Below are 15834 nucleotides of genomic sequence, written 5' to 3'. Positions count from 1 at the left end.
ATGGAGTAGATTTCGATGCATCGTTTGGAAGGTATCCAAAATGTACAAGAACAACATTGCTTTGTGAAATGTTTTTAATTTAATGTGGACATTTTTAAAATTCTAAATCCTCTGCAGAGCACATCAACCCAAGCAATCACTTCCAGCAGTTTAGCTTTTGCCAGTAAAAATGCTTATGAAATTGCCTGATTTGCAATTATTTGATAATACGAGAGAAACAATCCACACGTAGGTATTTTTATTCAGTTCTTGGGTTTAATCTGTTGCATTAACAATTATTTTACCTTTACCACAATTGCAAAGAGCCCAATCTAACCTCAAGTGTACAAACCACTCTGCCAAAAGTGAAGCCGAAATGGAGAAATGTGTGTAGCATCTGTAATTCAATACATTGCATCAATGCATCGACTCAGCTGTTCTCTGTTTACGTTTATTGATCTCTCACAGCATTGTGGAGGAACTTTGATCCACTCCTCTTTATAACCATATTTCAGTTCTTTGACGTTGGCATCAAGAACTCTGTCAATCAGATTCAGGTCTTCATTTTGATTGGATAATTGCAGTACCTTGAGTCTTTGTTTTTCCACAGATTCTGTTGTAAACTTAGCTGCTGAGTTTGGGATCATTGTTCTGTGTAAAGCTGCAGTGTGTAACTTTTATATAAAAAGAACACATTTATTCAAACTAAGTTGTGACATTTTAGTATGAGACAGATAATCCATGGGGAAAAAAATAGATCTCCTTTGCCTGCTATCAGTGCCATCTAGAAACAACCAGTCAGAGCCAGGAGGCGGGTCTAAGCGCTGTCAATCACCGTCTGTGTGGCACACCCCTCGACAGCACCTTTGTTTGCTTTTAAAGCCCTGCATGGGCTTCCCCAGTCTTATCTCTCTGAGTTGTTGCAGCCTTACTCACCTGCCTTCTTTATCAGCTGATCACTGATCTTAAACTTATTTTGTCTAAAGTAGTTTCATGTTAGACTTTATGATGACATCCAAGATGGCAGCCGTTAAGAACGATTTTGCAATATCTCAAGCTAGACAAATTAACTTTTTCATCACATTTTTGGGGTCAGATAATTAGATAGCTTTGCCACATTAGTCGGGCTCTGCAGCCATCTTCAAAAATGGTCGCCATCTTGAACTTTGAAACACACCGCATGACAAGCGGTTTCTAAAAAAAGAGCGGACCTTGAAGGTTATATGTACGGAATTTCATGCTTGCATCATCATTTCATCTTATGAAATGTGCAACAATCCACTGCACTATTTGACAGTTTTGAAGAGGTGTTTGTACAGACATGTCGCAAGAAACAAACCTGTAACCATTACCTGATTAATAGTCTCCAACATTTCCTTCTCTGAGGTCATTGCTGTTGTCTTGCCATCCTGGCATAGTGTAGCACATCTGCCCAAGTTTTTTCTCCTGAGCAACAAATAGACAAAAGTCCCACTGATTATAAAATCCTACAAAAGTAGCAAAGTCATGCACGAATTTTTACAACCTGTTAACGACCATACTGTGGTGTTTAAAGGTCAGCGTGGTTTTTTTTGTTGTTTTTTTATTATTATTTTTCTTGTTCAGGTGGATTGTATTATCTGAGTTCTCAGGTTTGTTTTGGTAACGGATGAATATATCCATCAGCGTCACAATTCCTTGTTGACCTCTGCAGGTTAGCGTCACCATCCTTGAAAATGAATGCCATCAAAGACCCCCATCCGGCTGTACTGGGTGAGATCCTCTTTTCTGAGAGCTCAATGGTTTCTGTTCTGACCTGAAAATTGACAGTCCACGTTTTGGTTCTTCTTGCAGCAGTCTCAAAGGTGATTGTCGGCATCATGCCCATTGCCTACATTGCAGTCGGTGAGCGGTTGTGCCTCTTCCTGTCCGTGTCGTCGTGTTGCTTCACTGTGCTTCCTAAAAGAACAGATTTTCCTTTGTCCACTAGGGGCAGTATACCTCAACGAGTGTCCAGTCCAGGAGAAGATCCCCATCTACCTGATCGTGTCGGGGGTCTTCATCATAGTTCTCAACCTCCTGTCTTGCCTCCCCGGCACACGCTCCACCAAAGATACACCGCGAACAACGGCGGGCCACGTTGTCACCGTCTGGAACTCGCTGGTGTCCTTGTTCCTCTTCTGCTGGTTCATTTCGGGTGAGCAGCTTTTGTTATTTGTAGATGCAGTGTGTCGAACCCAAAAGGACAGAAATAATGTTACTGGTCGTCTGGCAACTCCTTGGCGGGTTAACACCAGAGAAGCTGGTTGCACAGTGATTATTGTAACAGCAAATTTTAATTTAGTTTAAGTCACATTTCAGCCACCTGTCGTCATTTTAGTTTTCCACTAGTTTAAATTGACTAAATTTAAAATATATGATGTCACAGTTGAATTATTGTTGGGTTTATATATATATATATATATATATATATATATATACACAGTATATATATATATTTGTACATCCTTAAGCAAAATCCTTCCTTGCTTCCTTAACACACTGATACCCAGGTTAACTTTTAGTTTTGGAACAATTTAATTTGAATTATTTTTTCAATAGGTTTTTAAAATCCTAAAGAAAACCTTTTCAGACACTCAATAATGTGTATCCTTACATAATGCTACTGATCATTGCATTATATGTAACCAGGTTCCATTCATTGACCATCTTTTACAAGAAAGAGTCTCATTATCAGAGATTTTAACTTAACAAATGAGTAGTAAAATGCCAAAATAAAATTTATGAAGACCTTTAGAAACAGGAAGTCTGGCCAGTGTTTCTTTTTTTGTTTGGTTGGTTTGTTTTTCTCAAAATTGAAGCAGTCGCTCCGTTTAGATTTTCAGTCTTCAGTTTTGTCATCAGCCCAACTGGTTCAGTTTTCTTTGTTGCGATGTCGTCACCTTCTCTGCATTCAGTTGTCCAACACCTTCTTTAAGGGACAAGACAAAGATATGAATATCTACAATTACTAAATGTCTAAATCATTTATCTGTGTATCTTCTGAAAGGCTACATACATAATGAAATACATGAGGCTGACAGGAAATGAGACGGAGACTACAGAGGAAGGTCATGGTCTATTGTCCTAGAAAGACTGACTACAATGGTCACATTGTGAGAGTTTAAGCCACTCCTGAGCCACAAGCGACATCAGAAATGTTTTATCTTGACTGAGAAGCTAAAAGGACTGACCTGTTGCTCAGAGGTCCAGAGTCCTCAGATGAAAGTAAAATTTGCAATTATTTATTCATAAGTCAAGATCATAGAGCTTGAAGGAAGGCTTTGGGTGTTTCATTAGCTAGCCTCTATAATCATCATAAATAGCATAAACATTTGAAATGCATCACTCTATGTCAAGAACCGCTATAAATACACTTTTCTAACAGAATTGCTGAAATTAAATGTTTTTATCTCCCGAATTATTATGGTTGCACTCAATGCTGCAAAGCTGCATGTATGACATTTCATAAATTTGCCATTGTAGAATAAACCTCTTGTAATTATGAACATTGACCACTAGATGCCGCCCTATAATGTTTTTTTATTTATTTATTTACTGGCACCATCCACCACTGATGTTTTCTTGTGACTGAAATCGCAGGCTCAGTCTGTCAGTCCTGTGAACGCTGCAGCTCACAGTTTTTATAGTGATCAATAGTTTTTACAGTGATCAATAGTTATTCAGGGGTTTTAGCATTTTTCATTCCCTCTCTGTGCAATGCATACAAATATTCAAATGATTACTTTTTATTTGTTCATTAAACTTTCAGATTACAAGCATTAAACATGGTTTTCATGAAGCTGTTTGATCATAAATCTTTATCAAATCTCTGAGGCTTTCATAAAACAGCTGGACTTGTACTGATTATTATTATTTTTTTATCCAGTTGACACTCACGGCTGACTTTCTGTGGTTAACCTAGCCAGCTTGACACTTCTTCACATGGGAGGTTTAAAACTATCACAATACTTTTATGCTCACATTTCTTTCCCATTTTTGACAGGCAACATTTGGATCTATTCTATTTATCAGCCCGAGTACAACAAGAACGCTACCGATGTGTCGCGCTACTGTAACAAGACGCTCTACCTGTTCGCCTTCTGGAACACCACGCTGGTCTACATCCTGGTGATTCTGTTCGTGCTCACCGGCTGCTGCGTCCTCTTCTGCTTCTTCCTGTGTGGCCGGGCCGACTCCGACGACGACGCCAACCAGCAGGCCTGACAGAGACCGCAGAGAAAACTGGAACTGGGATGCTTGTCAATCCCAGCTCCAGCTCCAGTCACGCTGGAGCTGGAGCTGTTAGATTTTGTTGTGCCAGCTGTGCTAATCAACTTATAATAATCTAAATTTAAAAAGGAGAATAAATATTCAGTTCAGTGACTTTTATGTTTTTTTATGGCTGTTGAATCTCTACGCTTTGCTGTCGGGCGACATGCGTTTTTACACCGGCTGTATGCGTCTTTGTTCCTTTTGCTGTATTTTGTCTACCACTGTGAATCAATGAATGAATGTATTCTGTTTGTTTGGACTGCGGTGCTGAAAGATATGTTTAGTGGGGTGTTTACATCTTAAGGTTTTCACAAGGACCAAGAGGAAATCATAAAAGATCTCTTTTAGTTTACTGCTTGTGCTCATTTATTTTGCGCCGACATCTATATTGAAACAAGCGTCAAATCTTATTGTTCAGCTATATTGTCAAATATATTCTCTAGCACATTTAAAATGTGAAGTTAAATAGGTATATAATGTTTTTTTTTTGTTTGACAGCTTACTTAGCTTTTATGTTTGACATTTGCAGGCGTAATTAGTAAGGTAAAGGTACACAGAGACATAAGATGAACTGAGTTGACACATCTGACATAAGTGATAGCAAGTCACTCTGATGACAACACTCTTCAGAGTGGAAGTTGTTATAGAGGGAAGACCGGCTGGTTTCAGTTTCACTGAGTGAAGTCAGAAGAAGGAAAAAAAACATTCAATAGAAACTCTTTGCTATGGAGATACAGTGCATCCTAAACACAGCGCTTCAATTTTTCCATGTTTTACGTTACGGCCTTGTTCTAAATTGTATTAAACGATTTTCAAAATTCTAAAAGCTCAAATTGCAGACGTTTCCTCTGATCATCTTCAGGATGTTTCTTCAGCTTCATTGGGCTCCACCTGTGGTAAATTCAGATGATTAGATTTGATTTGAAAAGACACACGCATATCTATATAAAGTCCCACAGTTGACACTGCAGGTCTCCTCTAGTCTCAGTGGAACAATCCCGGGTTCACTAAAGATCAGCTATTTTAAACAAAAAGGGGAAAAAACACACAAACCTCTGTTATTGTAACCCTTCTTCTCCATTATATAGCAAAAAAATGCTTTTGTTTTGCAAAGAGGATTTACTCCAAATAAAACTATGTAAACGCCACAAACTTTCTAAAATGAACTCTACTGCTAACTTTTATTAAACATGAGCCATTTTTCTCATTTCATCTGTTAAATAAGACTTCAACAGCAGAAACATCTGAAATATCCCAACAACTGTTTATTTTGTATCCCTTAACATAGAAATTAATTAATTTCATTAATACATAATTTACATACAAAATACAAGATGAAATAACGGCGAATATTTAAAACGTGACAGCCTTCCATTAGTAGACATATGTTAAAGCTTTGGAGGATGTTATTAAAACTTCTGCCAATCTTTGCAAGATGTATTTCTCTGCTGTGGATCTGACTGGTGGCTGAGACGGTGACATTAGCACGATTTGCGGGAAAGGATTTCCAGCGACTTGGCGTGCGCAGGTTGATAAATCAGAGCGAAGTTGGATGGGCTCAGCTGGCCGTTGCCCTGGGCGTCAACCATCCCCATCAGCACGTAGTTCCGACCTGAAGGGCAGAAAAAAACCAAGACAAAAAAATTTGCAACTGTGACGAAATTTCTGGGCTTTTTACACCAAAACATAGGGTGTAGTTGGCTAAATTATGGACCGTATATTTTAGAAACGGCTCAAGAATTAATTTTTGTTCTCTTTCTTTTTATGATGTCTTGCTGATTTAAAGGTACACGGAACAGAAGGAGGCAACATTCAAGAAGCAAATGATCACACTTGTGATTTGTGTACTTTGCTGACATGATTCCCATTTTCTTACTCTGTTTTGACACCCTTTAGCATTTATTTAGTCCAAAATTGCATATTTTTTATATTCAAATCTCGTTTACACTTGCTTCTGTAAAACTTGAAAAAGTCTGTAAAGACTGACATTATTCCAGCCTTTATGAAGACCTGGGAAATACCCCGAACAATGCAGCAATCCCAATGCTTTTTCTTTTCTTTTTTTTTACATTTAAAAGATTTTACAAGGAAAGTTTAGATTATTGAACTGGGGTTTGTTGGAGTAGGCATTAAGATTAAATATCTTACTTTGCTGAATAACCTCAGTTTGAATAAATAGGGCAAACATCTTACCAGAGACTTCAACTAATAACTTGTCAGAAACTCATTGAACTTCCTGAATAATTCTTTTCTGGCCCTATACTGAAAACATGTCAATAAATTGATTCACTATTTTTCTAACTTTATTGACTATTATCAGGTAAACACTTTAACTTAATGATATTTGAGACTTAAAAGCAAACCTTGGTTTAATGTGGTTTTGGGACACAAGATGCTGTAAAAAGACTAAATCAACGTCATTTAGCAATAACATCTAACAATGTTCGCCACTTTTTAACCAAACAACAGCTCCTCTTATGTCGTATGAAATACAGATACAAAGAAAAGATGGTGAATGCATAGCTCTGTGTTGTACCTTTGATAATCCCCGGGCATTTCTTGCAGGCGGAGTTCAGCGTGATTGACTTGATGGGTCCTGATTTGTTGATCTTGAGGCTCCCTGCCTTATAGGCTTTGATCAGAAACACTTCCAAAGTTGCTGAGCCGCTTGGATCAGGACTCAGAGAAGTCACCTTCCCTGTAATCACTGGACGGGTGAACAAAGTGTTAGAGGAAAAATAGAAATGGCTAAGACTTTAAAGTAGACAGATGTGGTTGCTAAGCAATAACCTTTCTGAATTAGGATGTTTATTTCCATTTCTAGGTTATAAAATGGCAACTTATAACCTATAATCAATTTTTTACAGAGGAAATTGTTTTTTTTGAGAGGTACAGAATGAAGTAAAATCTTCCATACCATCTCTGATTTCTTTAGTGTTGGCTTCTAAAAAGTCTATCTTTTGTGTAATTTTTTTGAACAGTCTGGATTCCTAGAGGTCTTTTTTCTTGGTGATGTTACTAGCTTTAAGAGCGAAGAGTTTCCTCGTTATTTTCCCTGGTAGAAAACACATTTCTGTAGATGGATTTTGTTGAATGAGCCTTACAAGTTTAATTTTTAAAGTACAATTAAATAAAATGTCCATAGATATAAAAGAGGTTAAACATCAATATGTCTTAGTGAAGAACCTGGTAGTTTAAAGGGTGTCCTAATGTTTATTTAAGCCAGTAGACAAAAGATGTTTTACGAAGGAGCTTGAGTTACTCCTCACCAAAGTCATGTGGGCAGAAGTTGGAATGGAGAGTCCCTATCCTCGCGCAGGGTTGAGTACACAGTGGGTTGAGAGGTGAAGCTGCAGGAAATGTTCACACAAACACACATTTAAACAAGAAATACATCAAGTAGCATTCTTACTGATACAGGTACAAAGTACAGTTCCATTTCACTCACCTGTCATATTGACAGCAGGCTTTTTGGTCACAGTCCTGCTCAGTTCTGGTTTAGCTGTTGTTGTTTTGGGCTTTATCTTTGGCTTCACTGTTGGTTTCAATCCAGTCTTTGGGGTTGGCTTCATAGGTTTGACTCGAGGTTTCATGGTGGGCTTAGGTTTCACCCAAGGTTTCCGTGAGGGTTTGGCCAGGATTCTAGGCTTGAGTGTTGGCTTAACTATTTTGGTTTTAAGTGAATTTTTATCCCCAGGTTTAGCTGTGGGTTTTCTTACGGGCAACTTAGGTGTAGGTTTCACTGGTTTTGGTTTAGAAATTGACTTGACTGCAGGCTTGGGAGTAGGTTTGCGGAATGGGGGTTTCTTTACCAGAGGAGTCCTTGAAAACGGTTTTTTGGGGGGTTTGGGTGTTGGTTTAAGACGGATGCCAGGTCGTGGTTTAACAGGTGGTTTTGTAGTTGGTTTAGATGTTGGTATGATAGGTTTAGTAGTTGGTTGGACAGGTTTAGTAGTTGGTTGGACAGGTCTAGTCGTTGGTCTTGGTGTTGTTTTGAGAGAAGGTTTCAAAATGGGTTTAATTGGTTTTATCAAAGGCTTTTTCGTTGGTTTAGGTTTTGGCTTTACAGATGGTTTAGGAGTTGATCTTAAAGCGGGTTTGGTGGTCAGTTTAGGTGTTGGTTTGGCAGGTTTCCTTGGCTTTGAGGTTGGTTTCTGCGGCCTGGAAGTTGGCTGAGGTCTGTAGATGAAGTCACCTCCAGCTGTGGGTGTGCGGGACTCAGGGGGCACACTGGAGTAATGTGCCATGAACCCATCTGAGGTCACACTGAGATCCGACACAAACTGGACAAGGAGCTCGTTGCCATTTGTCACTATAGTTCTACATAAAGGTTGAGAAAATGTCATTGAAACCTCAAAAATGCATTAGTTGAAATTTGTTAATTTTAAAAGTAATTTCTTAGCAAAATTCTCACGCCGGCGCTCTATCTCCGCAGAATTTCCCAATCCTCCTCGAGTCATCGGTCTCTCCTCCATTAAACAATGCCACATAGTCGTAGCGACAGTACAAATCAGACTCCAAGTCCAGCTTCTCAAACTTCACTTCAATCACCTGGAAGACAGATGGCAACACAAACTAAAACTTCCCAAACTTTATGACAGGGAATGACTCAGGAATGTTTATTCCTTCCTGGTTTTCATGAAATGAGTACAGTACAGCCACAGAGAGGTAGACTTGGAGGAGAGGGGAAATACAGAGGGTCTTTTAGCTCTTTCTGTCGCCCTTGGTTACCCCCTCCCCCATTTCCTTAAGGTCAATCTCTTGGCTCGCATGAACACACCTGCAGGAACTCAATGAACTCTTTCATTTAACCTTCATTACCAGAGCCACTGTCACACTTTTCTCGTTCCCATGTTTCACAAACACATCCATGTTAGTCAATGTCAATTAGTAACTACTGTATGTTTCCTATTGATGGGCCAGTTTACTCATTTCTTTAAACTTTCTCTTGCAACAACAGCCCACTTCGCACAGCATATCCAGCTGCATGTAAAGTCCAACTAACATTTAAGTTGCTGCATGAGATTAAAAAATTGTCACTGAACAATTTCAATGCTTAAAATGAACCTTTTAGGTGCATTAGGTCTTAGACCAGGGGTGCTCAAGTCCAGCCCTCGAGAACTACCGTCCTGCAACGTTTAGATGCATCCGTACTCCAACGGATCAGGATCAGCTCTGAACAGACCTGCTAACGAGCCATTCATTTGCCTCAGGTCTGTTGGACCAGGGAAGCATCTGAAAGTTGCAGGATGGTAGCTCTCAAGGACTGGACTTGAGTACCCTGGTCTTAGACATTTTACAGTGGATCTGTGTCACTGAACTCTGTAGCAGCAGTGTACATATTTGAAGTAGAAACATCCACAGAAAAGTACATTTTGTCCATTCTTCTATGCAAAACAACTCAAGCTCAGTCAGATTAGAGGTAGAGCATCTGTGAACACACAGTTTCAAGTCTTACCACTGATTTTCAAATTGATTTAGGACTTTGACTGGGACATTCAGCCTTAGGTTATATTCCACAATAGGCCTGCCTTTTGTCCATTTAGTTCCATGTCTGATTAACTCTCACCAGCTTTCCTGTGCCCACTCAAGAGAAGCATGACGCTGGCAACCCATATCTGACAGTGGAGATGGTGTGTTTAAGGACCTCCAAAACCTATCAGTTAGTATATGGAACAAAATCCCCCATTTTAGTCTCAGAGCAGAGCTTTTTTTTTTTTTCCAAATGTTTGTTGTGTTTCCATGCAACGCTTTTGCCATGTTGCAAACAAAAGTTCTGCTTGGAACATTATTTAATAACGTAACCCTACTTTAAGATCACCATAACGTTCAAGGGGCATTAATCCTTTTACAAGGTCTTATATAAAACACATTTCAATTCAAGACTTTAATATCTCTGTGGATTTTTGTGAGTTAGCTGGCAGGACCACCTAGCATGATATGGCTGTCTACAATTTTTTTAACATCTGTCATGATATCACTCTAGTGGATGTTATTTCCTTTTATTTTAACAGTGAGCCATTTTCTGCACACTTGTTGCTAACAAGATGAGCTTAATTGGGTTCCCTGTAGTGTTTAAAATGAAGGAAAGCTTCAGAAATACTGCCACATTGACTGTACAGTTGAGGGGAAAATGTATCAACACTCTACAGGAGAGTTTATTGCAATTATGACCAATTTTTGTATCTGAGTCAGCAAACCTAACTGTAGAAAATTACACTCATGATTTGTTACCCACAACAAATCAGTTATTCTACTTTATAATTGTAAACACATACTTGTAACATTAGTTCATTGCACCATAGAACTGCAGCAGATTCCCTGTACTCACTGTCATCAACAAGTCTTAAAAAGGCATAGTTAAATCATAGATGTTTTTTCAGTGACAGAAAGAAAACATACTGGCAACCTTTGAATTCTTGGTCTTCTCTTTGCTTTAAAAATATTTTCTTTATCTTAGGGACTGTCAAGGAAGAGCACAATGTAACTGAAGAGTCATAAAAACCACTTTAAACAAATTGAAACATCAAGTGTTTCAAAACACCTTCAAAGGATTGTTGGATTAAAACATAAAATTAAACACCTGCATAATTTTGGAGAAGTTGTCCCAATGAAACAAAACTCCACTATTTTTATTCATCTTGATTTAAGTTTCACCCAATCAACAGCAAACATGACCACCTTGTGGTCTCGATGGGGTTCATGAGGACATTTGATCGTTCAAAGATGACTCGATCTGTCCATTTTTTAAAATTGCTTTTCTGCTGGATAACACAGAGAACACCAGGGGGCACTGCCATTTGTAAACAAGGTAAAAAAAGAAAAATCCTTCAAAGTTAAGAGGCAAGTTAGTTACATTACCATAATTAGTTAGTGTATAACGGCCAGCTTACATTGCTCGGCTCGACGGTGATGTGCCAGGAGCAGCTGATACCTGCTGGGTAATTCGAGTTGGGCCAGTTGGGCGTCTTCACAGAACCCTGTGGTTTGGTCAGACGGCCTCCACAGAACTGGTCCTCTGTGAAGTCAAAACAGGAAATGCTCTAGTCCAAGCTAAATGCATGCACACATTGTGATTTGATGGGGTGGTGGCTTTGCTCCTTCAAGATGATGACATTTTAGACAAATTATAATTTTGCACATTACAAATAAAACGGCAAAAATTTCCAACTGTTAAAGTTGAGCAGTTGAAAACTAAGACGTCCAAACCTTCCATATGTGGCTTCCCTGCATTGAAGGAAGCGAGAAATCCTCTCCCTCCAGTGGCGTCGTCAGACACCATCTCCAGCATCATGGTGTTGGAGGTGGAGAGGAGTGCGCCTGGCCTGAATGTCCCACAGAAACGGCCCAGCTTTTGCACCAGGCGCGTGTGACCATTGTAGACATCCAGGTAGTCGTAGCGACAGGTGGGGTCAGCTTCCATGTCGAAGAGGCGGAAAGACAGCATGACCACATGACTCTCTGGGACCTGGTGTGTTAGGAGAGGTCGAAAATAAGAGTTTTATTACATGCTCGAGTACATTTATATATTTGACATCATACTTCATGCTGGTTTTAAGTGGTAGGAAAACACACATTTTTGTTATGGAATACAAAATACCAGGATGTGCAACATTAAGACCGCAATGACTGACAGCCTTTTCTGGTTCCATGAGCCAATAACATATTGAGGGTGTTAGAGAAATTCTGGTTGCAGTGGGTGTCCACACCCGGGACAGACTGCAGTTCCAAACAAGTTAAATATCCCTGAGAGTACTGGAAGCACATGAGAAAGAGGAAACAATGTCCAATCGTTCCCAGAGGTATTCTTCACTGTTATGATGTATCAGAAATTTTATCAAGCCTGTTTGGTTATTAGTTACAATATGCTACTATCAAGAAGACCTAAGATATTGAAATAAAGCCTGTCAAAGTTTGAATGTGAGGGAACAGCATCACTTCCATCTGCACCATCACCTGGAGGATCTTTATCTGTCCTGTCACCTGAAACGTCCTCAACTACATTATTGCATGCTGAGTCTTCACTTTACCTGCAGGGTCTTTGTCTCTCTATCTCCAGAGCATCCTTGTCCTCAGTCATCATCTACTGTACATCACCATCATTGTCACAACTTCTTATTTTATGTCATCCAAAAAGAGTTTACATCCATCCTCTTCAAAGATTACTATCAGAGCAGCCGTCTTGGTCGCCTCTAAACCCCTTGCAACTCCGTATAACCCCAGAAGAGATCAGAGGTGTCCCTCCACTGTGTCCTCCTCCACTCCCAGTCTTTGCTTTCAGAGTCGTCATCATCTTCAGCATCTGCTATTGAATCTTTAGCATCCCTACACCTCCTGGAGTCCTCAGAGACCTGACATCTCCCCAAGACTTTAGAACTTTGACTTTTCAACAATCTTTAGACATCTTTCTTCTTTATGTCTCCAGTGTCCATTATTTTCTTGAGTCTTCAGAATGGTGTGGTGTTAGAGATTTTAGGGGCTTGAAGATTACTCCAATCAGCAACTAGTCTTCAAGGACAGAAAATGGTCACTCCCACTCTGCTTACATTAAATACCTTTTCAAAGAATTTTGAATATATCCTTGATGAGAAACAGAGCATCAAGCATAATAAGAAATTTGACATAGAAACATTAAAAGCAATTCACTCACAGTGATGTACCAGGTGCATTTACTATTGGGTTTGTAGAAACTGGGGAACCCTTCACTGGCCACTATGCCAGAGTCAGTGACCAGGTGACCTCCGCAGGGGAACATAGTCCTGAAAAAAAGAGAAATTTCGCAGTGGACTCCATGAAATGCATCTTCCCTAATCAGCTGTACTGAAAAGTTTGGAGGCAAAATTTTGAATGCACACATCACTAAATACGCCTGGTGTATGTAACAGTGGCAGCCTGTGTTCTTCGAGGCTAGAGGGAGGTGGAAGTGGTGTGTTTTCACTTGACGCGTGGTCAAACCAGGCCAGCAGCCTTACCGTACGTATACTGTATGTGTGCTGTGTGGAGACTGCACCACAAAAAAAGTTGACAGGAGACACACTTCTCTGCAGCAAATAGGCACTTTCAACCTGCGACGCAACAGACTGCTCACACATGGAGCCTGGTGACACCCACCACTCCACACTCAGATAAACACACATCAAAAGCTCGACCAGCTCCAGCTTTTAATTTTGCTGCACCCACTGTGCGCAGATGGAGTCATCCACTTCTCCAGCAGTTCGTCATCTTGTAAAATCTATTGCTATATATATTTGTTAAGATTGAGAAATTTCTGCTATTTTCACTCTTGTTTTATAATGTGTTGTGAGTCCACTGTGGTGCTGTTTGACCACAGTGGGCTGTACTATCCCAGTGGTTAAAGTCCCTCCCTTCAGACCCTCTGGAGCTCAGCAGCCCACAGGTATTTGTTTGTTACTCATGTTCAATTTACACCCTGTGTGCTTGTGGAAGTCCAGGTTTCGCTGGAGCTCTAAAAAACAACGACATAAAACTAAGCTCCAGAGGTGGAGAACTCTGTTAACATGTTGCAGCCACCAGATCCAGAGGCATCTGTGAATGTGCCCAGTTTAATTACTACATCATTTTCAACATGTGTCATTTTCTTTTGTGCAAGTTTACAGGATGTCAGTTACATGCTCCCAACACTAAACACTTCCATTTCCACTGCACTCCCACTGATCCCAATAAAGGAATCGGGCCAGACTCCCAGTCCTGATCTTGAAAATGACTTGCCACTTGTGCACACTTGTGAACATTTTGGGGGGAAAAAAACAAGCTACAAAAAGGAGGATGGTATCAACAGATATGAACTCTTACCTTGAGTCTGTATTGTTTGTCTGACTCTGCCCTTCGGTCCATCCTAAAGCCAAAGACAGGACAAGAAGACACACAGTCGATGCCCCGTCCTCCATCCTGCTGTCCCCAAAGAGTAGGAAATAAGGCAGAGGAGGAGGACGGAGGAAGGAGGGATAAGTCAGGCATAGGCGTGGAGAGAGTCTGAGGTTAGGAAAGGGAGGGAAGAGGTGGCAATGATGAAAGGAAAGCTGAGTGAAGGTTGTTTGATGAAGGAGAGAGGGTAAATATAAATGGACAGAGTCCCTGCTACAGCAAGCATCCCCCATATTTTATCCAAATTACAGATATCTATGCAGCGTGCCTGCTTTTTGTCATGTCTCTAGTTGTAGTAATGTAAAACAACGAGGATGTGTCATTGATCCTGGGACGACAGTGATGACAGTTCATCCCATAATCGACAATGTTGCAGGTTCTCATCCCCAGTTGCACACGCCACACATGTGGTAGTCAGGTGATCCCGGCGCATGGCAGCCTCGACTCCAGTAGCTTGTCGCCATCAGTGTGTGAATGACTGAATGTAGTGTGAAGTGGACATGACAAAGCATTATACAAGTAAGCCATTTACTTGTGTGGCATGCAAATGTGTTTTGCAAGTCAAGTGGCACAAATTAACTTCTTTTGTTAATTTGTCTGGGCTGGCCATTGGAGATAGGGTTGGGAACTTGGTTACCTGGGGGCATGTCAGAGTGGAGCTCCTGCTCCTTCGCATGAAAATGAGCGTACTGAGAAGATGCAGGCGTCTTTTGGAGAGGCTTCCTGGAATCTTCCCTTTGGACGTTTTGTGATCACTGGAAGAAAACTGTGGAGCAGACCCAGAACCCCTTAAGCCCCCGTGATCCAAGATCGTCTTAGGATCCCCAAAAATATTCTCCCACCTGGACAAGAGACCTCTGTGACCCTATCTCAGTCAGATGATGCAGTAACCTAACTTACTTTAGTTGCATTGTAAGTACAGGTGAAGATGTGAAACAATCTTGTTTGAACCTGATGATCAATTTTGTTACTTGAAGGAGAGGGACAAAGGTGACCTTTGATGTCTTCCTTCAAAATAGCCTTGCACACCTTCAGTAATTTTTTTTCTGAACTATCAAGACTTCACATTAGGAGGTTCTGTCGGAGGATAGCCACAATTGTCCAGAATTGCTAGACCAGAATGTTTTCATCCATTCTGCCCAGAGAACAAATGAAGTGAGAACTGCGATAAGTGCAATGTGCCAACATTGAAGGACCCTCATCCAATCCATGTGTGGGCTAACCCACATCTCTACCCAAGATCAAAACATCCTCCAACAGAAATCTCTTTAACAAACCACAAAACAGTTTGGTAATGACCGATGTATTTCTCTGCATGTTGGAGCACTATCACAAGACAAAAGTGAAAACAAAGAGGCTAAAAGGTCAGAAGATTGAAATGCTGAATTTTTTGGCTAGGAAACGGCTCTAAATGTGAGAACCTAAATCTGACATTACAAGTTCGGATCTAACATGCAAAAACAAATAACAGGAGTTATGAATAAAAATGGACAACACAGTAAGTCAAAACTTACTGTATAAAATTGTTTTCTCCTCAAGAGTTTGAACTTAAAATGCTGCAAACCCCAACATTTGTGTCACTGCCAAACGTATGGCCATGATTGTATGTATAAAAACCACTTCAGTGCACAGCCAGCTATAAGCAGGACTCTTGTTAGTGCCTGCATTTAGAAAACT

At 40.2% G+C, this 15834-nt stretch overlaps 1 protein-coding gene across 1 annotated transcript; it reads right to left on the bottom strand.

Annotated features, from left to right (window-relative positions):
• Positions 1-5517: 5517 nt before the first annotated feature.
• Positions 5518-14216, bottom strand: pcolceb (procollagen C-endopeptidase enhancer b). Its single transcript, XM_028038652.1, has 9 exons — positions 14086-14216; positions 12923-13031; positions 11482-11740; positions 11166-11290; positions 8687-8823; positions 7721-8592; positions 7542-7622; positions 6809-6979; positions 5518-5884 (listed from the first exon to the last, which is right to left on the bottom strand). The coding sequence occupies exons 1-9, from the start codon at positions 14178-14180 to the stop codon at positions 5754-5756; spliced, it is 1980 nt and encodes a 659-aa protein (XP_027894453.1). The 5' UTR covers positions 14181-14216; the 3' UTR covers positions 5518-5753.
• Positions 14217-15834: the final 1618 nt, after the last annotated feature.

The sequence above is a fragment of the Xiphophorus couchianus genome, chromosome 14, assembly GCF_001444195.1.
Source record: "Xiphophorus couchianus chromosome 14, X_couchianus-1.0, whole genome shotgun sequence".
NCBI lineage: Eukaryota > Metazoa > Chordata > Actinopteri > Cyprinodontiformes > Poeciliidae > Xiphophorus > Xiphophorus couchianus.
Note: the sequence above shows the minus strand (reverse complement) of the source record. Positions and strands in the feature narration are given on the sequence as shown.